The 27,174-nt window shown below is 35.9% G+C and overlaps 1 protein-coding gene across 2 annotated transcripts; it reads left to right on the top strand.

Annotated features, from left to right (window-relative positions):
* Window positions 1-105: 105 nt before the first annotated feature.
* Window positions 106-26,130, top strand: LOC113106439 (cytosolic purine 5'-nucleotidase-like). Of its 2 annotated transcripts, XM_026268371.1 has the most exons (19): window positions 106-286; window positions 2,077-2,198; window positions 4,793-4,866; window positions 14,044-14,161; window positions 14,284-14,379; window positions 14,487-14,578; window positions 16,597-16,654; window positions 17,127-17,177; window positions 17,274-17,367; window positions 17,564-17,617; window positions 17,718-17,801; window positions 18,524-18,565; window positions 18,652-18,759; window positions 19,628-19,694; window positions 19,992-20,162; window positions 20,719-20,770; window positions 21,749-21,809; window positions 22,446-22,622; window positions 23,528-26,130. In XM_026268371.1, the coding sequence occupies exons 2-19, from the start codon at window positions 2,095-2,097 to the stop codon at window positions 23,753-23,755; spliced, it is 1,731 nt and encodes a 576-aa protein (XP_026124156.1). In that variant the 5' UTR covers window positions 106-286; window positions 2,077-2,094; the 3' UTR covers window positions 23,756-26,130. The 2 variants fall into 2 exon arrangements, with proteins under 2 accessions (XP_026124156.1, XP_026124148.1); XM_026268363.1 differs by lacking the exon at window positions 17,127-17,177.
* The last annotated feature ends 1,044 nt before the right edge of the window (window positions 26,131-27,174 follow it).

Raw genomic sequence — 27,174 nt, 5'->3', positions numbered from 1 at the left:
TAAAATCCTGTAAACAATGAGCTGTCAGTAGACCAAGATGCTGACTCTGTCCCGCCTTCACATCGCTCCGTGTCTTATGTGATGACAGATTTTGCTCCGCCTCCTCTGGCCCCGCCCAGTCCTGCCCCTCAACAACTTACAGCTCGGTTATGACGAGCTTTTAATTCACATTAACAGTAAGAGTCGCAGCTTCACTCGAGTACAGCAGTGCATTCTGTCTTACTGATATTTCCCGAAGTGTTTACAGCGCTGCCTGTGCACTTGAGCCTTTGTGTATTGACGGAAGGTAAGTGAACGAATAGGGTTGAACTTATAAGGTTACCGTTAGCTGTTTTTGTTGTTAGTGCCAGTGGTATGTTTGTTTGCGTGTCTGTTTGACTGTCTTCAGCTTGAAAAGGTCGGTGATGTTTGATGTTTTGTGCGAAGCTCACAATGATGTTTACCACAGCGCTGTGTGTATTCAGCCAGTGACTGACGACCTCCAGTGGAAATATATTTGACACGAACGTAAATAAACAAGATATTAGACTCGAGACCGAACACAGTGGATATTGGATGTTAATTCATCCTTTATACATCAAAACTGTCTGAGTCTGCTGGAGTGTCAGTCTCAGTTTGAGCCATTTTCGTGGGAAATTCTGTGGCTGCTTACCAGCCAGCTCTCCAAACGTCCTCGGGTGCTCTGTCCTTGTTTTTCAGCTGCTGAATGTAACTTTTTTTTTATTATGACGTGCAAAAAAGCACTTAAATAGTGCAAGTCAACAAACTGGCACGGGTAAGATGTTTAAAAGAGTTAAGTTTGAGCCTCCACTCCAGTGTCTCCAGTGTAAAATGTTGTAAGGAGGCTATGTCTTGGCACAACATTTTGAAGCTAAATGTGACTCAAACCATGTTTGGATATTTGTTATCTATTTTGCAGTATTTGTGAAATATTGCTAAATATAGAGATACCCGCTGAAAAGTTACCAAAAACCCATCAACCTTCAACTTCTCCCATGACAGCAGAACATCCTGCCAATATAAACAAAAAAAGGTTTTGTTTTTTTTTGTTTTTTTTTTGTGTGTGTGTGTGTCTATTTCGTGTCCAAGGACCAAATGCACTCAAAAGAAAGAAAACTCTTCTTTCTCCTTCTGGTTTTCCCACAAATTTAGATGCAAATCATCCTGATAGACCACAGCGAGCCTTTAAAGCTGCCTGCTTGGAGTATTATTATTTTTTATTTATTTTATTTTTTTGTGGTAGTAGGTGTACTTTTTCTGTTGTTTTTTCTAAGGGGCATGCATTTGAAAAAGATTGAGTGTTTATTATTATTATTATTATTATTATTTATATGTTAGAAAAGAATGATGTCAGCACCACCTAAAGTTCTGTTCAAATCCTACTCTCTCATATCCCTTTTTCTCCTAGTGTAACGATCAAAATAGACAGATGGGTGGTGGGAAAATCTCCTTCCTTTGCCCTTAAGGTCTCCAGCTTGTTTGAGCAAGTCAACCTTTATGAAGGCAGTTTGAATGGTCTTAATGTAATTTCACTTCTTTCCAGAAAGAGAGGGTAGAAAATATCAGGTTATCTGTTTTCTGGTTGCTCGCCTGCATTTTGTTCACGTACTTGAACCCTTTTCATACCAAAAACCAAGTATTTTTAAACGCAGAGGTTGTTTGTGTTGGCAAGCATAGTATCTTTCCCAGAAGTTGTGAAAACGTTATAGAAGACTTAATATTTGTCAATCATTTCAGTCAGCAGTGCTAAATAGATTTCACAACTTATTGGGCTTTTCTTGAATGAGAAACAATCAGTCAAAGTGTTATCTCTTTAAATCACTCAGGTAATCAAATCAAGTCGTTATTCTTGTCTTTCTTGATTCTGATGCAAATAGATTCGAAGCTGGCACATAAACAGGCAGAAGTTGTGCATTGGCTTGTTCAGTAGATGATAACATCTAAAGAAAATAACTAATCCAATCTAAGAAATCTCAGTGCATTCATGCTTTAATGTGATCTTTCGGTACCTAAGACAGATAAAAAAAAAAGTTTTTTTCTCAAAGTGTTTAATTGAGCTTTTAAATCTTTTTACAGACTCTGAGCCGAGATTTAATGATGACGACATCATGGAGCGATCGCCTTCAGGACTATGCAGATCTCCCAGCAAACATGGATGGACTGGCGATGAAGAAATACAGGAGAGAGGCCTATCACAGGTAAATCAGAAGAACAGACTGACTATATACTGACTACGTTTGGGTTGCTAGGCTTAGAAAGGAAGATTTGTCAGTCAGAATACAGAGACATCATCTCCTCAAAAGGAATTTAGTGTGTAATCCTTAATTCTTTCTATTTAGAGAAAGTGTCGTTTGTTTGCAATCCACTCATTTTAGAAGAGCCCATTGATTCTAAGAGTTTATACTAGTTTTCACTAAGCATTCCATACTATGAGACTTTTACATTTTATGTGTCATGTTAAGAATGTAAGCAACTCGTCAAGAAAAGATCCTATTATTTAGACAGCAGCTCCTCTGGTTAATTAAAATAAATTAAAATGTAGACATGAATTACCTAATAATAGGCCAAACAGTGTAGCGCTGTTTTAAACTACATAGTGAAAATGGGCACATGGAACATGTGAGGAACATAGAGAAGCTTGTACAATGCACAAATATGGAATTGGCAATGCAGTGGCATTATGCAATCTTCAGTAGATAATAGGAGTGCCATTTGATTCTTCACAAAAATCTGCCTCTTTAGCACACACCGTCACTTGTGGCATTAGTCCAACCGAAGGTCACATCCGTATTAGAATGTAGTTTACTCTTTGTACTCTACGTGAACTTTGACCTTGCATTTCTCTGCACTGAAGCCAAAAGTTCACTGCCTTGTTCCATTTCACAGATAAGTGGTTTAGATAAGGAAAAGTAAATGTCGTGTGTCATGGCAGGGATTCCTCTGTTCATACGTATGGTCTATTTAAGGTCCAAAGGCAGTGTTTTTTTTTCTGGTTTGTGACATATGCAGTGACACATTTCTTAACTCTGTGGGACATAGTGGTGGAGCTGTAGAAAATGAACAAAAATAATAATAACATACAGGTTCTGATGTTATAATGATGACACAAAATTGCTCAACCCTCATTGCTGTGTAAAAAAAATAAATAATAATAAATCATGTTTCTTTTAAGGTAAGTCTGTTTTGAAAACTTCCAATCTGTTTATCAAGATGACATTTCAACCAGTGATACACAATTTTCACAAAACCAATCCGTTGAACCTGAAAAAAAATAAAAAAATAAAAAAATTGAAAATCTAATATAAAAAATAAAATAAAGAAATGTTAAATATTTAAATATATATATTATATATATAAGGATTCTAAAACAGCAATATTTAAAAAAAAATCAGAAGAAATATCAAGAGACAGAAATATTCAACAATATTGTTGTTGAAGAACTTAACTACAACTGGTTTTTTGGGGTTTGTTGGCTTAGTTTCGGTTTCTGTAAAAAATTAATTTAGGTCCATCCCCATTTTCAACAAAATATCACCAAACAAACATTACTTAATCGTTTTCACATGCATGTTTCTAACTAAACAAACTTAAAGAGGCAAGTGGCTCTTTTAGCTGAAAGGTGGGACTTCCCATTTCTACATTCACCATCATCTCTTCCATTCGTTTTTATATGAGAGGTTCATCTCCTCCCCTTTATTATGCCTCTGGTACAGTATAAGTAGCCTATTACAGAATAGGGCAACAATGAAGATCCATTGGAGATACATGAGTAATCTGTTTACCAGCTCTCTAACTAGTGATGCACACTCTGTCTGAGCCACTGCACATGCCTGGTTCTTCCTGCTGTTGTTGATTGTTCTAGATGTCTTTGAAGGGAAGCAAACAACCTCTAACTCAACAACTGGCACAACAACAGAGAATGAAATAGAACTGGCACAATCATTTTTGCAACAAGTCAGAAATTCAATGACAAGAAAGCAGAGAGAGGGGGCTATTGTTTGCTGTGGGGGTAACAGGGTGAACAGGGAAACTGGCTTGACAGAGCAGCTAGAGCAGTGACATCCACTCAGAATGCAGCGCACAGGTCTTACCTGGAAAAGTGAATCATGGGATATAGTCCAATGTTGTGCCACAACAAGGTAGGATTGATCACGGTAATATATAGTTGAATATCTTTTAAAATGTAATGGGGTGTCCTCTTTTTTTTTTTTTTACACATATTTACAGGGTTGTAAAATGTATCACACAGGCTTGACAATTCTGATGATCATTTCAGATTATTATATATATTTTTTTGAATGTAGTAAAAATATATTACTTTACATTTATTCAGCTGCTATTTAAAAGTTTAGGATTTATTTTAAGTTGTTGAAATTATTTATGACTATAGTATAACTTTGAATCTTTTCATGAATACAGTGGCAGTGTCAGTATCAGATTATATGCATGCACAGAGAGTGATGTTCAAATCGTAGCATTAGATGGCATGACTGAAGCATAGAGCTGTCAGTGTGCAAAATAAATGCAGATCACTCTTAGCATGTTGGCCTCAGCGATGGGAGTTTATTTATTGCTTGGAATGCCATACTGTAGTAGTTTGTAATATTTTTTTCTGAAACTTTCTGTTAACCCTTTTTTTCCCTGAAATGTAACTATCTTGAGAAAAGAGAATGCCAGCATACTTTTTTTCTGTTATTTTATTTAAAAAAATGTTACATTTTCAATCAGAATTGAGAATTGCAGAATATTGCAACCAAATCCACCCTCTGAATGTTTCACGTTCTTCCCCCAGAGTGTTTGTGAACAGAAGTCTGGCCATGGAAAAGATTAAATGTTTCGGCTTTGACATGGACTACACTTTAGCAGGTAAGGTGTTCCCTACTTCCTTTGATGATTACGCTTAAATGTTCACAGTCCAATTCCCCCTTCTACAGCACTAGAAATGTGCCGATTTCTGAAAAATCTCAGGAGATCTGTCTTTATGTCTGGGTGTCTCTTGGATCCAGTAACACTCTTGCTTAGAATCTCAGGGTAAACATACAGTTGGATTCTTTGATATATTTAGCTACTCCTCGTCTAGTTTTGGAATCTGGAAAATCGAGGCGATGTCTCGTGTACACAAAGTGCCTCATTTTATGTGATCTAAACCCTGGAGTTTGTTTTTGGCTAGTGGCTTAGTTTGTTGGAACGACCATTAAAATTAACAAGCAACCATATTTACAGCTTAAACTATTTATGACATTTAAGTCCGCTAAGAACCTGAAATAAGAGAGAGCTTGGTTCTTATGGTCAACATCAGATGCTTTGGGTTCCTGAAATCCCTTTGCTCTCTGTTCTTGGTCCCAGGGACTCAGCTGGTGGATAAGGTTCTCACTAAATCCAGCCTGTGGGCCCTGAGAAAGCAGATCAGTTTTTTGACAGTTAGAATGGATGACTCTTTACATGCATCATAGCCAGCAGCTAATATGTCTTAAGCTAAATTCTGAGGCCACTCAGCTGTTGACATCTTCCACATTACAGCTGGCTGTAACCAAGTGCAAATGTTTACAAGTGTGACGTTACATTGCTTCTTATCCTCTGATCAAGTTGCAACCACAGATTAGAGGTCCAGGAAAATCCACAACAGTCAACGGGAAATATACAACCATACCATAGTCTTACAATCTTAAGATGTCTCTTTAGTAGGGCTGGGCAAGTTAACGCGTTATCGCGTAAATGCATTAATTGATTAACACCGATAATTATTTGATCACTCGTTAAAGCAGTTTTTTATTATTTTAAAAGTGCTTTGCTCTCTGGCTCTAAATCATGGGTCACAAGAGGGGATCCCGATCAAATTATTTAGGCCAAGCATCAGCATTCACAAACCACTGTCCACTGTTATTTTAAATAGAAAAGAATGCAATGAGCTCGTAATCACGACTTCATAAGGAAATAATAAGTTTCCGATAGCAAATGAAGACAGCAGAGAAGCGCTCTCGTTCAGCACAGTAGAGTGCATTGTTTTGTTTACTTTGTGATTTGTTATTTTGAGTCGTATGGGATGCGGTAACACATGGCCCTCTCACAATATATTGCTTTACATATCTATCTCTTTTGCCGCTCAGAAATATTCACGCAATCATGCAGCATGTATCATACTCACACTCACTGGTCTATATATAACTGGACCGCGCTCTTGCTTACCTCTTCTAACAGAGCCAGGGACTGCTAAACAGAATGATCACACTAGTCAAATGAACCAGGCTTTAAGGGGTTAAGAGTGCTTAAGCCCCTTTCACACTGCATGTCGGACCAGGGATATTGCCGGAACATTGCCGGGTTGCCTTCTGTGTGAAAGCAAACACGTCCCGGGATTGATTCCGTCATTGAACCTGGGTCAAGGCACCTAGTAACATTGCCGGGTTCAACCCGGAACGAGTGCTGTGTGAACAAATCTCGATCTAATGCCGTGTCGAAGTGATGATGCGCGTTATCGCGCGACTCTTTTACCGGCTGTTTTGAAGGAAGAGCAACCTTCGCGACGAAAAAATATGTGCAAACTGTAATGAAGCAGAGATCAGTTAGTTCCTCACTTCCACGCTGATGCAGAGATCGTCTGCTTGCTTCAGTGAAAGTATAACGTGCCTAACGTTTTCGACTCGTACAGTACACGTCACGCGCTGATGTCACGTGTCATTACGGGATCTTTACGGGTTGTGTGTGAAAGCACGCAAATATACCGGCTCATCACTGGCAGTGTGAAAGTGTAAAATCTAGCGACCCGGGAACAATTGCCGGAACACTTTACCCATGTATTTGCTGGAATGGCAGTGTGAAAGGGGCTCTAGTGTGAGCCCACCCTAATTATTCTCCCGCACACATGAGTCTCTACCTCCTCATCAAGTGTTGTCCCACACTGCAATCTACTGTGATGGGTCCTGCATTCATGCAGGTCTCTAATAAGAAAGTGTCTGTTATAATGTTTGATCGAGGCTCTGGACTCTGAGCATAGCTTGTTTTTCTTTAACAAACTGTACAATATTTTTTTATAAAAACGTTTACGTCCTGGCAGTGACAAATAGCTTGTTTTATATTTAATTTAATTACGTTAATGTTATAAGTTAAGATTTACAAGAAATATTTTAACCTCTGAAAAGCCCCTTATTTGTTTAAAGTGTTTGCAAACCAAATGTTAGTGCACCTTTGTTCATATAGCAGTACTTTTAAATGAAAAAAGTGCACAATACACTATTTTTGAATGCAGTATTAGTTTTGTGCATAACAATGTGATTACTTGTGATTAATCACAGACAATCATGCGATTAATCACAATTTTTAATCTCAAATGATCGTTGCCCAGCACAACTTTTTTTAACCAAGTAACTTTTGAACATTCTTAGCAAAAGAATGATAGCAAAATTCGAATTTCGTCCTCATTTACTTTCTCTCTCATGACTTTCCAAACCTGTATGAGTTTTTTCTTTAATGCAAAAGAAGAATGTTTTAAAAGTCCTGGGTTTCAAAACTATACCAAATCACAATGACTTTCATTGTATGGTCAAAAAAAATTAAACATGGAGACATTTCTCAAAATATCTTCTTTTATGTTAGAATAATGAAAGCCATACATGTTTGAAATGATATGGTGAGTAAATAATTTTTTTTATTTTTATTTTTGGTCAACTGTCGATTTAAGGTATAATAAATTACATAAAAATTGTTCATTCTCTTTTATTTATTCCATTATGTTATATTCACAATCCTCTTAATACAAATTTACACTCTTTACTCTTGGTGGAGACCAATTTTCTTTTTTTTTGTGTGGCTCTACAATAGAGTATTAATAGATGTTATTATTTATTTTTGATCTTAAATCCAGGCTTTGGAAAGCATTAAACCAAACCATACAGGGTTTTAAGACCATGTTCCAAGCCCTGATTAATATTTCCTGTTGCTTATTCCATTCCATAACCAAATCCCCTTTGTGACTGGGACCAGCATGCAAGATAATACCCTGCACGTGGACAGAGCTGTGGCACAAACCCTCCATCTGAGCTTGGTGTTGACAGCTCTTCAACCTGACAGTCCATTAAATCACAGATGAAACCCACCACCTCCGTATTCTTTGAATACACTAGATGTTTTTTTCACAGGGCAGAGAAATAAAATGCTGTTTAAATGGTATTTCAACTTCAGAATGCTTTAGATTTTATAATAAATTTAGCAAATTAAAGAGTAACACTTTACAAGAAGGTTCCATTAGTTAATGCTTGTTAATGTATTAACTAACAAGAATAAACAATGACCAATACAATTTTTACAGTATTTAATCATCTTTGTTGATGAAAAATAATCCTTAACTTTTAGTTTGTTTATTTACATTGCATTAACTAATGTTAACAAGCACAACTTTTAATTTTCACAATGCATTAGTAGATGCTGAAATTAACATTAAGATTAATAAATGATGTAGGAGTATTGTTCATGCTTAGTTCATGTTATCTAAAGTAGTTTACTAATGAACCGTATTGTAAAGTGTTACCAAATAAAGACTTGGAAAAAGTAAAAAAAAAAAAATTGTTAAATTAAATCAATAAATTAAATTAAATCTTTATATATATATATATATATATATATATATATATATATATATATATATATATATATATATATATATATATATATATATATATATATATATTTAAGGGTGTATTCTAGGGATGCACGATATTGGATTTTTGCCTATATTTTTTAACTCATTTTTTTCGATAACCGATGCCAATACTGATATATTTCCTTTTGCTTAAAAAACAACAACAACAAAAAAAAACTCTCCTGCGCAGAGATTATAAACAAATTATATTTAATTTCAGTTCATTTTCTACAAAAACTTGCTTGTTAGATAAAATAATAATAATAATAATAATAATAATAATAATAATAATAATGAAGTTCTTTTAGAAGAGTTCATTAAAAGCTTTGGAAATAAATATAAAATAATCACTGAATTTTGTTCCCTTCAGACAGATGCAGTGGTAACCTTAACATTTTATTTGAAGATTTAACATTTGTAGATGGTCTAAAGCATTAGAGAATCTGAAAATCTTGCATAAACTATTATAAACTCTTATAAAAAAGTCTGTACATATATACACACACACGTGCCGCTGCTGGTGCACTACATGATGACTCTATCGCACACCAGACTTGCATTCTCAGATTAAATTCAGGGATCCAAAACAGAGAATCTAATCACCATTCAGACAAAAGTTTGTTATTCATTCATTCATTCATTCAAGAATTAACACACTGCTGACGTCATCTTATTGCTAACACCCCCAGAGCACATGTGAGTTATTCATCTTATCGGCAAGGCATATCAGCATAATTTTTCATATCAGGCTGATGTTTACATTTTAAGCCTTTCTGATAACATCATGCATCTCTAGTGTATTTTGTTGTATAAAAACCTGACAAAATCCAAAGTCGACCAGCAGCTTAATGCAGCTAAAGCATGTTAGTTAGGGAGAGCTTTGATGAATGGACTGAGGGGTCGAGGGAGTTTGTTTACCTTGCAAGATGATACAAATTTTATTTTCTTGCTGAAGGTAATCTGAGCTACAGTATGAACTCAAACCTGACATCGTACCCTCATTCTGAACACACATGCATATGTAATAATCTATCCAGGAATGTATGGAGAAAGAAACACGAATCTTCATAATTTTATTGGCCCAAGTTTGGAGCTGCAGAAAATGTAGTATAGTATAGTATAGCATAGTATTTCATGTTTTTTTTTTTTTGTAATTTAATTAGAAAATAAAGTTAACTTTCTTATATTCATTGCACAAAAACTTTGAAATATTTCAAGAGTTTTTTGTTTTAATTCTGATGGTTATGACTTATAGCTTAGGAAAATAAAAAAATCAGTATCTCAAAAAATTTTAATATTTTCTAAAATATCAATCAAAAAAAGATTTACAAAACAGAAATGTTCAAGATCTCCAAAGCAGGTTTAATTATGCACTCAATACTTAGTTGGGGCTCCTTTTACACAAATTACCGCTTCAGTGCGGTGTGGCATGGAGGCGATCAGCCTGTGGCACTGCTGAGGCGTTATTGAAGCCCAGGTTGCTTTGATAGCGGCCTCCAGCTCTTCTGTATTGTCTGTCAGATGCTAATATCTTCCTCTTCACAATACCCCAGAAATTCTTTGTGAGGTTCAGGTCAGGTGAGTTGGCTGGCCAATCAAGCACAGTAATATCATGGTCATCAAACCACTTGGAGCTGGTTTTACCACTCTAGGCAGGTGCTAAAGTTCTGCTGCAAAAAGGAAATCAGCATCTCCATAAAGCTTGTCCGCAGATGAAAGCATAAAGTGCTCCAAAATCTCCTGGGACTGTAGATGGCTGCATTGACTTTGGACTTGATAAAACAAAATGGAGCAACACCAGCAGACGTCACAGCTTCCCAAATCATCAGTGACTTCAGAAACTTCACCTTGGACTTTGGATTATGTGCCTCTCCAGACTTCCTCCATACTTCAGACCTTGATTTCCAAATGAATTGCTAAATTTATTTTCATCTGAAAAGAAGACCGTGGACCACTGAGCAACAGTCCAGTTCTTTTTCTCCTTAGCCCAGGTGAAATGCTTCAGACATTTTTTCTTCTGGTTCAGGAGTGGCTTAGTTTTAGGAATGTGACAGCTGTAGCCCTTTTCCTGAAGACATCTGTATGTGGTGATTCTTGATGCATTGACTCCAGCTTCAGTCCACTCCTTGTGAAGCTGTCCCAAGTGTTTGAATTGGCCTTCCTGACAATCTTCCTGAGGCTGTGGTCATCCCTGTTGATTGTGCACCTTTTCGTACCACACTTTTTTTCCTTCCAGTCAACTTTCTATTAATATATTTTGATACAGCACTCTGTGAACAGCTAGCCCTTTCAGCAGTGACTTTCTGTGGCTTACCCTCATTGATGATTGTCTTCTGGACAACTTTCAAGTCAGTAGTCTTTCCCATATTTGTGGTTTCATGTTCTAAACTAGCCCAAGAGGTACCCAGTATTCATACTCAAAATTAATCAAACTAATCAAGCTTAAAATGGAATATTAAAATTTTTTGAGATACTGAATTTTTTATTTTCGTAACCATCATAATTAAGAAAAATTAATATATAAATGAATGTGCAATGAATCTAGAATAAAAGAAAGTTTTATTATTATTATTATTATTATTACAAAATAAGACCTTTACCATGATTGTAAAAAAAAAAAATTTGATATGCACCTGTAGAGTGGACAAGTAGAACACTAGTTTGTAGTCATACAGAAGACTAAGGCATAATTTAGCTTGTGTCATCTTACTGCCTTCTGTAATATTGGCGATGAAAGCTCTCTGGCGTCAGCTTGAAATTGATGATGATAAAGATTTGTAAAGAGTTGTAAAGGGAGTTTAATGGTCTTATCTGATCACCAGGCAAGGTTTTAGCCACAGAACAGATAAATGAGATACAGGTCTGGAATAAACGGTGCGACCGCACCAGCTGCACCCCAAGGACGGCCCTGGTAAACACCCTTAAAAGTAACTATTTACATTAACTGTAACTGTTCATTAAAATAGTGATATATCAGGAATCTCAAGTAGATATTTTAGGTGTTTTATGTATAAGCGGTATGGACAGTATACTTTTCCCATTTTATATACAAAAATGCTTTATTATGAAAAAGGAGAAACAGATTTATTAATGTTGGCTAGTTGCTGGCTAATTGTTGATCAAATCTAGGTGAGGCTCCATTACTTCACTTGAACTGTAAATGGTCATGTAACCTGAAGTTTGGCCTGTATTTCACAACAATGCATACCTCATAATTATTATTATTTTTTTTTTTTGTCAACTAATTTTACCCCTGAAAAATGTTACCCTTTCTTATTGTAGGCCACATATAATGAGGTATAGACTGTCAGCTGTAAAACTGCCAACAATATTTTATTTTCACCCTAGCAGGAGTTTGCTAGCTCAAGGCCAACATTGTCCAAGGTCAACACTGGTGTATGCAGTTAAGCAAACAGTGATGATGGGAATAGTGACTGAGGGGGAAAAGAGGCTCAAAATAGGTTTCACTGTAGCTTCGTGGAACATCGTAGGGTGGAGAGAGAGAGAGACAGAACTGGAAGGGGCAGTTGGGTTTGTGTACAGCTGCTATCTGGGTGGAAGAATCTGGCCTGAGTTAGTGACTCTGTTGGGGTTTGCTTGCCTGTGTGTGCCTGTAATTCTGGCCTTGGTTCTCTGGGGGATTAATTTCTATCTGCCTCCTACTCCACAGCCTGTCTGTCATACATCTGTAGATTTATAAGCCTGGAACAGATAGTGAAACTCAATGGAGGCAGTCCTACAAACAACTTACTATAATGTCTCATACAACTCAAAGATTGTGATTGTGATGTCATTAGGTTGTAACTGGGAAAACTAGGCTATGATAGTCTGTATGGATTAATAAAATAAAAAAGAAATCAGTAGCTGTGAAAACAAAAAAGAAAAACAGTGCTCAGGCTTATATATAGTATACACAGTATTTTGGTCAAATGTCAACAAAGGTCTACGACGATGTGTGGAACCATTGCTTTTTTTGTTATATCGAATGTGTCACACTTGTCTGTGACCATCAAGGAATTTATTTGAAAGAAGAATTTGGCTTTGAAAGAGGGAAACTGAAAGTGGGAAACTGCACAAAATATAACAACTGCAGACTAAAAGGTGTTCTCAAGGACCGTAACAAAGTAAGGTTTCTCCTTTTTGTGAGCTTATCTTGACAAACAATGTTCAGACTTGCACAAACACAAGCCTATTATAGAAAAACCGCATTCTGGCAACAAAAAAAAAAACAAGCAGGTTGTTGTGGTCAAACGTCTCAGTCTTCATTAGCAATGGACCTAGGAGTTCACCCTGAGGCACTCCTCTTCTCTTCATACCGTACTCTCAAGAGATCCTTCTGGGTTTCTGCCCTTTGACCTGCCTCCTCATTAACAACAAGCATAACACATTTCCAGGTCTTCCATAACAACATGTGACGTGAGCTTAAGTGTGTCTGTGTTCAGTTTAGTAAACCCTATCTTTGCTGAAGCTGTTGTTCTATACATGTCTGTATTATTTTAATTTCTTGTTCAACTGGGTGTCAGGATGGAACAACAGATTTTGTGGTTAGGTCTTGTGAAATGTCTTTTGTTGTTGAAATACTACTCAAATCCTTCTGCAGAGGCTTGGGATCTAGTTGGGTTTAAATATTTTAGGGCAAGTGGGTCCGGTTTCATACTGGATTAGATCACAGGGCATACATGGCCCTGCTAAGCCTTTGTAATGTGAATGTTCTGGTACACTTCGCTTGCTCTGTGAAAGGACAAGGTTGGGGTTGACACGTATCACAGAGAGTGTCTTTAAATACAGCACTTACACTGCCATGTATGCATCTTTGTTTTAGTTTTGGTCAGTTGTTATTGAGATCCCTTTCAGAATAATCTTGGCTTGAAGGGATTTTACAGTAATTTCAGCCAAAAATATGAATCGTTGTGCCAACAGTTATTATTAAATGAGAGAATTATTTGAGCAACTAATACTTTAGCATGTTACAAAATACAAAGCCCCGAACACTTTCAGGAAAATGTATAATACTAGGAGATTACCATTTAAAAGGGTACTAATATACACCTTTAAGGTAATAATATGTACCATTTAGTGGTAAACTAAAATGTACCATTTAGGTTTTGTGCTTTAGAGTACCACCCCAATGACAGCATTGTACTTTGCACATGGCATGCAGGGAAACTTTAGGGATCACAAAAGAGATTATTGATTTAGTTGAACCATGGCCACGTTGTATTAATTTATTCCCTTGTGTACTAATTCATTGTGGCCACAATTTAATTAACCTAGGGAACTAATTAGTACAAAGTGACCATAATATTATGCAAAGGACTGTACAGGATGTAACCAATGGAATTATATAGTAGTCTGTTCATTTTATGTGGCTGCTCAATATATCTTACTGAATATTTCTCTATCAATAGTATACAAATCACCTGAATATGAATCTTTGGGCTTTGATCTGACCGTGGAGCGGCTGGTCTCCATTGGATACCCGCAGGAACTGCTCGGTTTTGTTTACGACCCCACTTTCCCTACAAGGTAATGAACTCTCATTTGCAGACCATATTTGAGACAGTTGTCTGTACCAAGACTATCATTTGATATTATGTTTATAGGATAAATAACATATTTAACCCTTAGTTTTCCTATTGTTTTTACAGAGGCCTGGTGTTTGACACCATGTATGGCAACCTCCTGAAGGTAGATGCTTATGGAAACATCCTGGTTTGTGCCCATGGCTTTAACTTCCTGCGAGGGTGAGTAATCCCGGTCCCCATCAAGCCCTGCCTGGATGGTTTTGGTTACTGAACTCTGATGAAACCTATGGAGTATGTGCTGGTAATGTTTCTGTGTTCACTGCCAGCCCTGACACCCGAGAGCTCTATCCCAACAAGTTTATCCAGCGTGATGACACAGAACGCTTCTACATCCTCAACACACTCTTTAACCTTCCAGGTATGCACTCTATCTTTGTCCCACCCAACCCTGTCACTGGCTGCCATTCAGATACACATTTACAGTGGATGCTTATTAATTAATTATTAATGCTTATGTGTGCATGAGGAACATGTTTTTTTATTTTTTTTATTTCTGAGTTGCTTCCTGAGAACTAACTGACATGTACAGTATATAAAGTCTTCAGAAACAGGTTGTAATTGTATTTGTGTGCAGTTTTATTATTTATAAAAAAATGTTTCATACAGTAGGAGTAATAAAGTGATTAATTCTTGGTGATTCAGAGATTCATGCTTGGATTGAAATTTAAGGTCATAACTGTAACCCGTACATTTAAAGCAGGAAATGTATTTTTTCCAAAGATCCAACTGAAGTTGATCAATAATAATTACACATTATGAGAACTTATGGCAACATTTTGTTTGCCATTTTGTTTGAAAAAAAGGCCATGTTTTTGGAATGACATAATGTAATTAGATTATCAGAATGTTCCATTTGAAGCAAATGATCACTTGAACTGATTAAATTACGTGAGAGTTTTAGACCTTCTTACCTGCAATAAGGTAAGTGCATTTTGTTTCCAAGATAAAATATTATTTGTTGCATTTTCAAAGGCACTTTCATCAAAACTGCTTGTGTAATTTGTATTTGTATTTTTTTATGTTACTAATATAAGTCTCTTATGCTCACTAAGGCTACATTTATTTGATGTAAAAAATAGTAATATAGTGAAATATTACGATTTAAAAGAACTCTATTTGAATATATTTTAGCCAGCTTGCTGAGAAGCTTTTTATTTATATACTATTCTTCTTTTTTTTTTACATTTTGGCATGTAACTCATCCCACACTGTTTTCATAGACCCATGAAAGATGTTAAAGTTGTCAAGTAATGTGGCTTTTTGAGGAGAAGTGTGCACTGAATTTTGTAAGTGACTGGGGCATATGATGCTCTCATAGCATGAAAGAAAATCCATAGACTACATTGCGGGCAACTTTGACGGTTCGTAGCAGAGAGCGAGAATTTAAAAGAAACATGTGGGTCACCACATTTAAAGAGAATGGCAAGCTGTGTGAGAACATACCCTGCAATGGGGTAAAAGTGGCCCCATAGACATACTTTGGTCATGAAACAGGATCTGAGCACACTTTGTTCATACTAAGGTAGCTTGCATAGGATTTTTGCATTGAACATAACTCTACATCACAATGTCAGTGACATGGGGGTGAATCATTTTACTCAGGCAATCAATCAGTCTCTCAGGATCATTGACAAGCTATCAAGCCACACCCTAGCAACCATTTAAAGCACCCTAGCAACTGATCCCATAGATTCCCATTCTAGAAAAAAAGACAAGATGAATATCTTTGTATCACAGTGTCGTAGAGACATGGGGTTGGATTAGTTTGTTTGGGGCCAGCAAGTAGCCATCACTTATTATCTTCACCACTGCCTATCCATGCCTTACAAATTTTTTATCTAAACTTTCAAAATTCAAGCTTTTAAAACTGCTTCAAACTTTAAGTTGAGGCTTTTACAAGCCAACTTCAAAGTTTGTTCGCAAACTCATCTAATGTATACCTGTAATGTAAAGTGGAACTTTCAGCAGCCACTACTTCTGTCTTCAATGTCACAAGATCCTTCAGAAATCATTATACTATGTTGCTTTGCTGTTCAAGAAACATTTCTTATTATTTTCAATTTTGAAAATATAATTTGCTGGTTAATATTTTTTGTACTTTTTTGTATAATTGTTATTATTAATATTATTTAATTCTTTGATGATTAGAAAGTTCAAAAGAACAGCATTTATTTGAAATGGATATCTTTTTTAACATTATAAATGATTTTACTTCCATTGATCTTTCAAAATAATAATAATTTTTAAATAATATTACTGACCCCAAACATGTGAACAGTGATATATAAATTAAATTATATACAAAAATAAACTGGATTTGAGAACTTTTTTTCATATTCTCCTTTTTTCTTTATCTGTTTCTCTCTCTCTGTACAGAAACATACCTTTTAGCCTGCCTGGTTGACTTCTTCTCAAACTGTGATCGATATTCAAGGTAGGAGTTCCAGTGAATTATATTTCTCTGTTGCCTTGGACACTGCATACAGCCTTACCACTGATTCATAATCAGAATTATTTACTGTGGGTGAGGACTATTTGATGCTCTCTATATCAGTTCACCACCTAACATGTTACGTTTTGATAAGAAAATCCTAATACGGCATAACGGACACAAGCAGATTGTAGTCTGTGGTTCATCTTGGAATAATTTTCATGCATTACATAGTGTATCATCCGTTTACTTTAATGTGCTAATGACTAATCATAGTGCATATAAAGCAGGTAAAATATACGTTTAAAATTACAACTTTTAAATGGAATGGAAATAATTCTACTCATGCTCTGAAAAAAAAAAAAGAAAACGCCAGAGCTATTTAGTCTAGATGAAATCTTTTAAACCGTAATAGTCTGTGATTTGTGTTTTGGTATGGATGCATGTCCTCTGAAACACCTGTTGGTCCTTTTAGGGGGAGAGAGCTTTCCTGTTTGGCTCGGACAACCTCAAACAAGGGAAGACTGTCCCATTTAAACATGTCTGACTGTCGATAAAATGTGTCAGAGCTGGAGCTCGGCCTCTTAGTCTGTTGTCCTTCTGTTTTTTTCTAAACCTTTAGCTGTGAAACAGGCTTTAAGGATGGAGACCTCTTCATGTCCTTCAAGAGCATGTTCCAAGATGTTCGAGACGCTGTAGACTGGGTACATTTCAAGGTAAAAAGGTTCTCTCTTTCTCTTTCTGTCAGATTAATATGCCAAAGTACTGTTGCTGTATACATTAATAGCAGACAGCTATGATTAATGGTGAGATGTATAGAAGTAGTACAGGTAGGTACTGGATTCCTAATTTAAGTTTTTGATGCATGTCATAAACTTGTTCTGTTGTTAAAGGTTTTATTTATTTTCTCAGGGAACATTGAAGGATAAAACAGTGGAAAACCTAGAGAAGTATGTTGTGAAAGATGTAAGTTTTTTTGTTATTATTATTATTATTCTTGAAGTTACTGACTTTGTTTTTGTGTTGTATGTTTTAAGAATAACTGTTTTTCTTTTCTAATTTAAAGGCCAAGTTGCCATTGCTGCTGAGCCGCATGAATGAAGTCTCCAAAGTTTTCTTAGCCACCAACAGTGACTACAAATACACAGACGTTAGTTTACTGATGCAAATGCATACATAAGCTCTGTTTCAGAACCTAGTTAGCTGCATATTTTAGCTGCATATTGAAAACATGGTACCTCTAAGGTAACCTCACAAATGAGAGATTTGGATTGCTTTACATTGGCTGATTTACATAAGCTTACAGCTCAGTACTCTAATAACACACCACACACAAATGTTGGTTGAAATTTTAATAGACCTTAATCGGGCTATGTGCCATGCCATTTTCACAACTTTCAACTTTCAAAACAGTTTTTGTCTACTGAAAGGTTTTTTGGAAAGATTCCATCAGCTGAATAATCGATCTGTTTAACAACCCATTAAACTCACTGTACTTCTGTCCCTCACAGCCTGTTTTCATTCCTGTCTTAGCAAGGGCTTTTTATTTATTTATTTATTTTACATCTAGAATATCTCATGCCTGGAAAACGCTCTCAGCCAATCATATTACAAGAACCAGAAAGAACTGCTGTTTATATATAGAAAACATTTCTAGAAAATTATATGTCTAGAAAACAAGAAATAAAATTTCCACTTTAAATAACCGTTGCTTTTCAGAAGGCTTTGTGTCAGAACTGTGCCTTAAAAATCCCTCTGTATGCAGCTTGCTAAGTTTTGAATCAGAACAATAGACTATTTTACATGCAACTGGTTTGTTTCATTCTTGGACACATACAAACCATCATCTTTTTGTTTGGATTTGTTTTACAGAAAATTATGACATACTTGTTTGACTTCTCCCATGGCCCAAAGGTATTTTTTATCCTGTCCTTAAAGGTTTCGAAAGAGTTTCCTATCAAATACAGTATTGTTGCTAATAATAATATTTTGTGTCATAGCATGGCACTCCACACCGTCCTTGGCAGTCATACTTCGACCTTATCCTAGTGGATGCCCGAAAGCCTCTATTTTTTGGAGAGGGAACTGTTCTAAGACAGGTGGATACGGTGAGTATATCAGACAGCTCAGTATTACAAAAACAGAAGCAGAATCTCAAAGTCAGCAGGTGTAGTATTGCACATTCTGGAATGTTTTATCCTGCTGAACGTGATCAAACAGAAGGTTAGTCAGCGCTGAGTAATGAGCATTTATAATGTAGTCTGCTGATAGAACTAATTAAAGAGGAAAATCCTTTTTACAGATTCCTTTTGCAAAATTAAAGAGTTAAAGAGTTCACTGAACAGTCATGCTACTTCTAAGATATTTTAATGCAAATATCTGTCTGTAACTCCCAGAATCCAGTTTAACCAGCCAACAAGATGAAAAACGAGCAGTGCAAAATTGCATCTAAAATTGTCTTTATTTTGTGGGTCTAGTTGCACCATTACCTGATTTGCGTAATTAATTGAGTCAGACAGGCACAATATACATTTTTGTGAGTTATATTTGTGCTGAAAAAAATAAAATAAAATATATATATATATATATATATATATATATATATATATATATATATATATATATATATATATATATATATATATATATATATATACTGTAATATTAATAAAGTTGATCAGTGTTTCTCAGCCTTTTTGAATCCAAGACCCATTTAAGACAATATTCAAAGGCCACCCAAGATATTTCAGTTTTTTTTTTTTTTCTATCCTTTTGTTTTCTCCACAACTCCTTTTTGTTTTAGCTTACTTTAAAGCTTGTTTGTCTTATTTTAAGTCATCTTGTGGACCCCTTTTGAAGTGTGCCGAGGGGGCTCTAGTGAGCCCTGACCCCTGGTTGTGAACCTCTGAAGTGCATGCAATAAATATTCAGACAGTCTGCACATGTAAATATTAATCAGTCTGTTCTCCATCACAGACTACAGGACGGCTGAAAATAGGAACATACACTGGACCTTTACAACATGGCATTGTTTACTCCGGAGGTACATTTAATGATTTGATAAAGATGCAAATGACACACTCATATGGACACACACACACACATTTTACTATGAAAAACATATAACATATCATATTGCTGTTGATTGGACATCAATGCTGAAAGAACAAAGACGTAAAATCACATTGGAAGAGTGACTCTCATGTTAAACAGGGAAAATATTGTAATTAAATAAATGCTTTTTTTTTTTTCAGGGCATTGAAAATACCATAGATATTTTATGTGAAAATGCCACTAATTTCTAAAAAAAAACAAAACATATGTTTTAATCTCTGCCCAGGGTCCTCTGATATTATGTGTGACCTGCTCGGAGCAAAAGGGAAGGATATTTTGTACATCGGAGATCATATTTTTGGAGACATTCTGAAGTCCAAGAAGCGACAGGGTTGGCGGACGTTCCTGGTGATTCCTGAATTGGCTCAGGAGCTGCATGTGTGGACAGACAAAAGCTGTGAGTGTCTCCATATATCAGTAAAAGAAGCCACTGGCCTGTTTCGCAAACATAAGCCGCAGACATTTATTTTAAGTGCCCATAATAATAGGATTCAGCATTGTTGCTGTAAGCACACTGGTGATGTATAACTGCAAGTAAAGTGGGGGCTGAACCCTGCAGAAAACAGGCTGACAATCCCATCTAAACATGTTCATCTGTGCAGTCTTTTGTGGCAGTTTAAAGCATTCTATGTAGATTTTATTACCATTTGGACCATTTGATGATGATCAGTTTTGTATTTATTATCAATGGCCTATTTCTGATAACCATTTTATAAAGAATTGCCATTACTACAAGAAATACTTAACTGTTGTGACCTATAACTAACTTAATATTCTGGATAGAGCTGCAGTTCTGCCACTGTGAAAGCATGCTTATGTGTGTAGTGTGAATCTCAGTAAAGGAAGGCTCACACAGAGAAAGAGAGGGTGACATGAGATGTTGACACTTGAAAGGCTGAGGAAAAAAAGATGTGAAACTCAGTCATGACAGGGTTCTGCCCTCTCATTCACAGCTCTGTTCGAGGAACTGCAGGGCTTGGACGTTTTCTTGGCAGAATTATACAAGTGAGTAAAGCTGCCTCTGTTGCTTCCTCAGCACAGGTGTGTGTGTGTGTATGTGTGTGTGTACAGTGTGTGTGTGTGTACATTCAGAATTTAGAAATGGACTCTCTTTTATTTAATTGGCCATGCCCTGCTAGCTGACAGGAAGTGGACTTGACTGAATTGCAGTTCTAATAGAGTCAAGTAACATTAGCCCAACACAAGATCATCTACACAGCCATCAACACTGGTTTTTATTTTACTATTCACAAAATGTCCATTGTGTTGTTTTTAGATGACTTCAGAATTTGAGTAAATTGATTATATTAAAGGTTCAGCAGTAAAAGCTGGTTAAGTAGTTATCTCGTAATATGACTGTAAAATGGTCACATCTGATGATTTAATAACGAAAGATTAAAATGAAAGTAAAACTCATAACATAGGGTTTATAATGGCTAGAACAGAGTTGGATAACTAATGCATAATGTCCTGCTAAATAAACGAATAAAACTAAATAAAAAGTTGACCAACAAGGCACTTCCATATTGACTGTTACTTGATGTATTGTGGTTTTGTCAGTTGATTATTCAAATTAAACTGATTCTTATTGGCATTAACTTCATAATAAGTATTCAGTAAATTAGAGGATTCTGGGAAATTAAGTGTCCTTCTGACAAATTGAACAGCAAAATTTTTTAATAAAAAATATTAAAAAGCTTCTATAGGTGTTTATAGATATATATTGATTATTAATCTAATGTTTCTAGAAATAACCCATATGTTCTGTGTGAGTGTGAGGTATATGGAAAATGTACATTTATTATTAAAATCACTTATGCTTACAGAAGTTGTATTCTTTTCAGTCCATTTTAATACTCCTTTTACGTTTTGATAAGCAAAGACTTTAACTCAGTGACTCCTTTTCTGACCCTTCTCAACTTCTTTTTCTCTTTACATCCGTCAAATCTATTTTTCTCTCACTCACATTCTTTCTTCCTTTAGGCATTTGGACAGCAGCAGCAATGAGAGGCCAGATATCAGTACCATCCAGAGAAGAGTGAAGGTACACAGACTAAATCACACACTCTCATTCCTAACATTTCAGTTCTATCTTGATTGTACTAGATGTGAACCTGCTGAACTTTAAGTTTAGTTTACAGCACAGACCTACCAAGTATCAATACGTTTTAAAGAGTTTAAAGTTTAGAAATAGTCTGGTTTATTTGGTTTTTATAAACGGCATCCATGACATTCTCTAAAGAAATATGTTTACACTAAATTAGCTTGTAATGGTAGTTTACTGTATAAGTCTTGTAAGTTTAATTGCATGGTAATCGACAGCCTATCACATATGCTGTTCGTAGGCAACATTAATAAGCTACAAGAGTGATGTTATATATTAAATGTTACTGGGTCATTATTGTCAACTAAAACCCCCCAAAAAATAACACCTTAAATTTTTTTTTTTTTTTTTGAAAATAAACATTAACTGGAATAAACTCATAAAAAAATAACATTTTATTTCAGCTAGTTGTCAATATCTAATTTTAATTTAGTTTAAGTTGATGTACTAAAATAACAAAAACTAGTACTTTATACAAAACTTTATAGACTATATATATAATATACACTATATATCTATTTAAGATACTAAAATGACACTGAGGTATTAATTTAGTGATTTTCTCTTCATCGTCAGAAAGTGACTCATGACATGGACATGTGCTACGGGATGATGGGAAGTCTGTTCCGCAGTGGCTCTCGGCAGACTCTGTTTGCGTCTCAGGTGATGCGTTACGCTGACCTGTACGCTGCCTCTTTCATCAACCTGCTGTACTACCCCTTCAGCTACCTGTTCAGAGCCGCCCACGTGCTGGTGAGGAGCCCTTCACAATAGCTGATACCAGTTTCAATTACCCAGAAACAACTCATTTATTTCAAAAGTTACAAATAATTGTGTGTGTGTGTGGGGGGGGGGGTGTATGTAGCTTTAATGTATATTTAAAACATGGCTAGATATTTTGACATTTTTTAATACAATTAATTAATAAAAACATGGCCAGACAGGAATAGGACATAGGAATTTTTTTTTATTTCAGTGATTTTTATTTTGTTTTAGTTTCTGTTTACATTCACCAGATCAACTGTTTACGTGAATGTCCTTTGCAATTTTGAACATGAAAAGTGCATTTTGAGGATTTTTTTTTTTTTTCTGAAAGAAAATTAATTCCTTTATTAAGCAAGGATGCATCAAACAGTGGCAGCAGAAACTTTTACATTGTTACAATCTTTTTAATCCCTTTTGAACATTGGCAATCACAAAATGTTTTTTTTCCCACAAAAATCTGAAGCAGCACAGCTGTTTTCAACATTGATAGTAATAAGAAATGTTTCTTGAGCAGCAAATCAGCATATTAGACTGATTTCTGAAGGATCATGTGACACTGAAGCCTGGAGAAATCAATTACATTTTTACAAATATATTCACATAGAAAACAGTTATTTTATGCAGTCCTTCTTTCAAAAACAAAGAGATCTTACCGCACCCGGGCACAAGGCATATAACTGCAAGTGCCAAAACAAGTACTTGGTGCTAATAATAGAAAAGCCCTGAATGGAAAGACTAGTATTGTTACATTTTTCTAAGTTGAGTAGCAAAATACCGCCTACTGGACACACACCCATACACTCCCACACTACTCTTCTGTGCCCAGCGGCCTATTTAACATACCTGTTATACACATTTTTAACAGTTTCTGTCTCCTCTTCTCTCCTTCCCAGATGCCCCATGAGTCCACAGTGGAGCACACTCACGTAGACATAGAGATCGAGTCTCCTCTGGCCACACGCAACCGCCACTGTGTGGACTGCAAGGACACCGACTGCAAAAGAAACCAGCTCGCACGCTCCATCAGCGAAATCAAACCGCCCCACCTGTTCGCTCAGCCGCCGCAGGAGATCACCCACTGCCACGACGAAGATGATGATGAAGAAGAGGAGGAAGAATAGATGTGTTTGACCTGTTCTAGGGTAAAGATCTGTAGGATGATGATGATAGAGTGATGAGGATGTCGTGTGAGGTAGAAAAGGAAGAGTGAATGTATGAAGGAGACTATAATTGCCAAACCAAGCTCAAAAGCCGATGTTTGTTCACAGTACCAGACTTCAGTTCAGCCTTACTGACAGTTTCCTCCGTTAAAGAATACGTAAGTTTGTTTAAAAAACGTTGGGATCTGAAATAGTTTATCAGTCATTATAAAAGCACACAATGTCATGTGATAAACATCCAATGGAAACAGCACTCTACATGCATCATACAGCCAGCGTTCTGGTGAAGACTCAAAAGCCTGTTAGGACGAGGGTTAAAGTCGGTGATTGGATCTTATTTTTAGGTATGTTCTAATCATTTTTTACTATTGTTTTATAGTTTTTAACAGTTTAGACATAACTTCCGAGTAGCCAGTCCATCCAGCTTGGTTACTACCTCCTGCAATAACTGTTCCTTTAAAAAAAAAAAACTCTGTGTGTGTGTTAAAGCGGTGTATGATGGCAGGGTGTGTGTGTTGAGAATCTGAATGAAGCACAGAAAAGCGAAGCACGATTCATGGTTACGTGCATAAGGAAGTGCAGCCAACACAAGAATCCAGTTACTTGGCAACAGCATGCAGCTGCCTTTTTTCTTTTTAAAGGTTTGTTGTTAACCTCTTGGTTTTCGTCTTTTTTTTTTAAGCAGACATTTTGGCTAGCACTAATGCTACAGAGTAGCAAACAGATGCCTCGTATATGCCTCACAAAATGAGTCCGAAAACACACACAGACACATTTCAGTACCTGCTCTAATGTTGGCAGCGATGTCACATTGAACAATGACTTACTGTATTTTTATACTCTTATATAAGCTAAACAGAACGGTCTAGTGTTGTCTCAAACATTACGTGCCATTAATATCTGCCTCGCACAAGACAGATACAAACTATTCAAATAGCATACGTACAAGTAAGTGACCTTGTTATGCAAAGAAAATAGTTATAAAACTGTTTTATGGCCCGAGCAGCTTGTTATTACACATGAGTAAAGGAAAAGTCATTGAGAGAAGCTGAGATGTTGAGAAAGATCAGTTTAAGTGCTGTTGCTCTGGTGACTGTTTCTATGGAAATGAATGTAGCTCTGTTGATGGTTTACTGTCATGTGGACCAAAACGCTGTAGACAAATTAGCTTCAAGGGACCCATCAGACACTTTTAGGTGTCCCCACAGCGAGTATGTGGAGTTTTTAAAGAAATAAACGTTGTTCTTGAGTATAATGGTGGTTCACGGTTTAGAGAGGAAGCGGTTTTAGCTGTGGGAAGTGTTCCCGTGCATGAAACCGGTAGATTGGGACGGTTAGTGTCACACTTATATGCATTAATCAGAGATGGTATGTCGGATCTGATTGAATGAGGCTACCCAATCCATAGTGTAACGTATTACTCATGCATATTGTAATGCTATTATTTTTATTTTATGAGAATGTCGTTTTTGTTTAGTTTTTTTCTCTTCACGAGTTGTACTTGTCCTTGTACACAGTATAGAGAAAGAACGAAAAAAGATCCAGCACCTTTCCTCTGTTTCCATTAGCTTTTAGTACAAACTCAGTATTGTGGAGATGTGTATATATACATCATACGGCCGGTTCCCTGGACTTTCATTAAAACTAGCCCTGGGCTAATTTGCACTGGTGTTGGTAGTCGTCCTTTTTAGATGTCTATGCAAGGGAAACTGGCTTATGTGTGTATATATATATATATATAGTAATATATATATAGAGAGAGAGAGAGAGAGAGAGAGAGATAATATACTTTTTTTTTTTTCATCGAGTTCATCCAATTTTCCCAATATTATATTCTAGATACCTCTTTAATTGGGTGAAGGTGTCATCCATATAGTCACAGGTAGCATTGAATACAACTCTGTTTGAACCAATGTTTTCATATTACATTTTGGCATAGTTTAGTGTAGTTGCGTGTTAAACGTGCCAATACCTTACTAATATACAGAGTATTTTTTACTTTCTATTTCTTACCTTGTTAATTTCTGATCTTATTTTTTATTTTGTTCATGTTTAATACAAATCATATTTTTGTGACTTCACTAGCTTTCACTTTAGCAAAAGTAAAAGGTGAAAAACTTCTGTCTGTAGAGGAGATCGAGCAAAATAGACATGGCATTTATTAATCCAGGTTTTTTTTTTTTGTTTTTTTTTTTAGGGCATGCGATTTCATGTCTCCAAAATGTAGTTGTGTTCCCTGAATTATGATAGCATTTGATTTCTAGAGTTCTAAACTTATGCATATAGGAGATTGCATTGCAATGTAAAATAAAAAAATAATTTTCTATAAAAACTCACTATTGGTCTCCTGTCTTGTTTTTTAGGGCATGTAATTTCATGTCTCCAAAATGTAGTTGTGTTCCCTGAATTATGATAGCGTTTGATTTCTAGAGTTCTAAACTTATGCATATAGAAGATTGCATTGCAAGAAAATAACTATTGGTCTCCTGTCTTCTTTACTTCTAACTTCATTAGCATTTAACTACATTTATATGCTATAGCAAGCTTTCTGTTTTAGAATAATAAAGAACACCTTGACATTCTAACTAGATCCCCAGTTTCTTGAGCAACAAGAGCCTTGCACAATCTTAACCAGTCCTGAAAGATCATCTGTCGTAACAAAGCAAAATATAATTGATGTTTAGATGTTTAAAATGCAGATATATAAATTAAATAATGGACAGAATTAGCAGTGTGATGTGACAACCAAAATATCCTGGTTTCCATCTGTAGTTAGAACACACTGTTTGCAGCTAGGATTTCTTCAAATAAACTGTAAATGAAAGAACAAGCATAAAGAACACAGTACCAAAGTGAAACTGATGAATGTTTAATAGCACTTTCTAGAACTGTCTTCCTCCCCTAGGGTTTACATTTTAGTTACAGAGTAGCTACAATTCATTAACAAAGAAAATTAGAAAAAAAGCCAGAACCTTTATTTAACCCCATAAGAGCATCTGTCTGGGAAAAAAATAATCAATATTGGCTTTAATTTACTAAATAAAGCCCAACAATCTCTGATCTCACTTCTTAAGTAAAATCTTTGGTATAAAGAGCGCATCGGTTTGAAGATTACAACCTTGTCGAGGTTTAGTTTGGCTAAATTGTTAAGACCATAGTGCCAAGCAGTGGCTGTCTGTGGTAGTGACCCATGTATAAATAATGCAAGTCGTGCATTACTGTAAATAACCATTTGAACACATGAGAACATCTAGGGCAAAGTCTTAAAAGCTGCCTGAATCAGATTTACCACAAAGTCTAACATTGTAGAAAGAGGCTCATGCAGCTGCCACCTATAACAACATACAGGGATGGTTATAGGAACAAGATGTGTGAGGTTT

The sequence above is a fragment of the Carassius auratus genome, chromosome 1 (assembly GCF_003368295.1).
Source record: "Carassius auratus strain Wakin chromosome 1, ASM336829v1, whole genome shotgun sequence".
Classification (NCBI taxonomy): domain Eukaryota; kingdom Metazoa; phylum Chordata; class Actinopteri; order Cypriniformes; family Cyprinidae; genus Carassius; species Carassius auratus.
Note: the sequence above shows the minus strand (reverse complement) of the source record. Positions and strands in the feature narration are given on the sequence as shown.

Excerpts from the sequence above, each read along its gene's own strand:
- LOC113106439 (XM_026268371.1), top strand. The coding sequence starts at position 2,095 with ATGATGACGACATCATGGAGCGATCGCCTTCAGGACTATGCAGATCTC. Across the intron at positions 14,380-14,486 it reads GGCTTTAACTTCCTGCGAGG|CCCTGACACCCGAGAGCTCT; the intron begins GTGAGTAATCCC and ends GTTCACTGCCAG. Across the intron at positions 17,368-17,563 it reads TAGACTGGGTACATTTCAAG|GGAACATTGAAGGATAAAAC; the intron begins GTAAAAAGGTTC and ends TTATTTTCTCAG.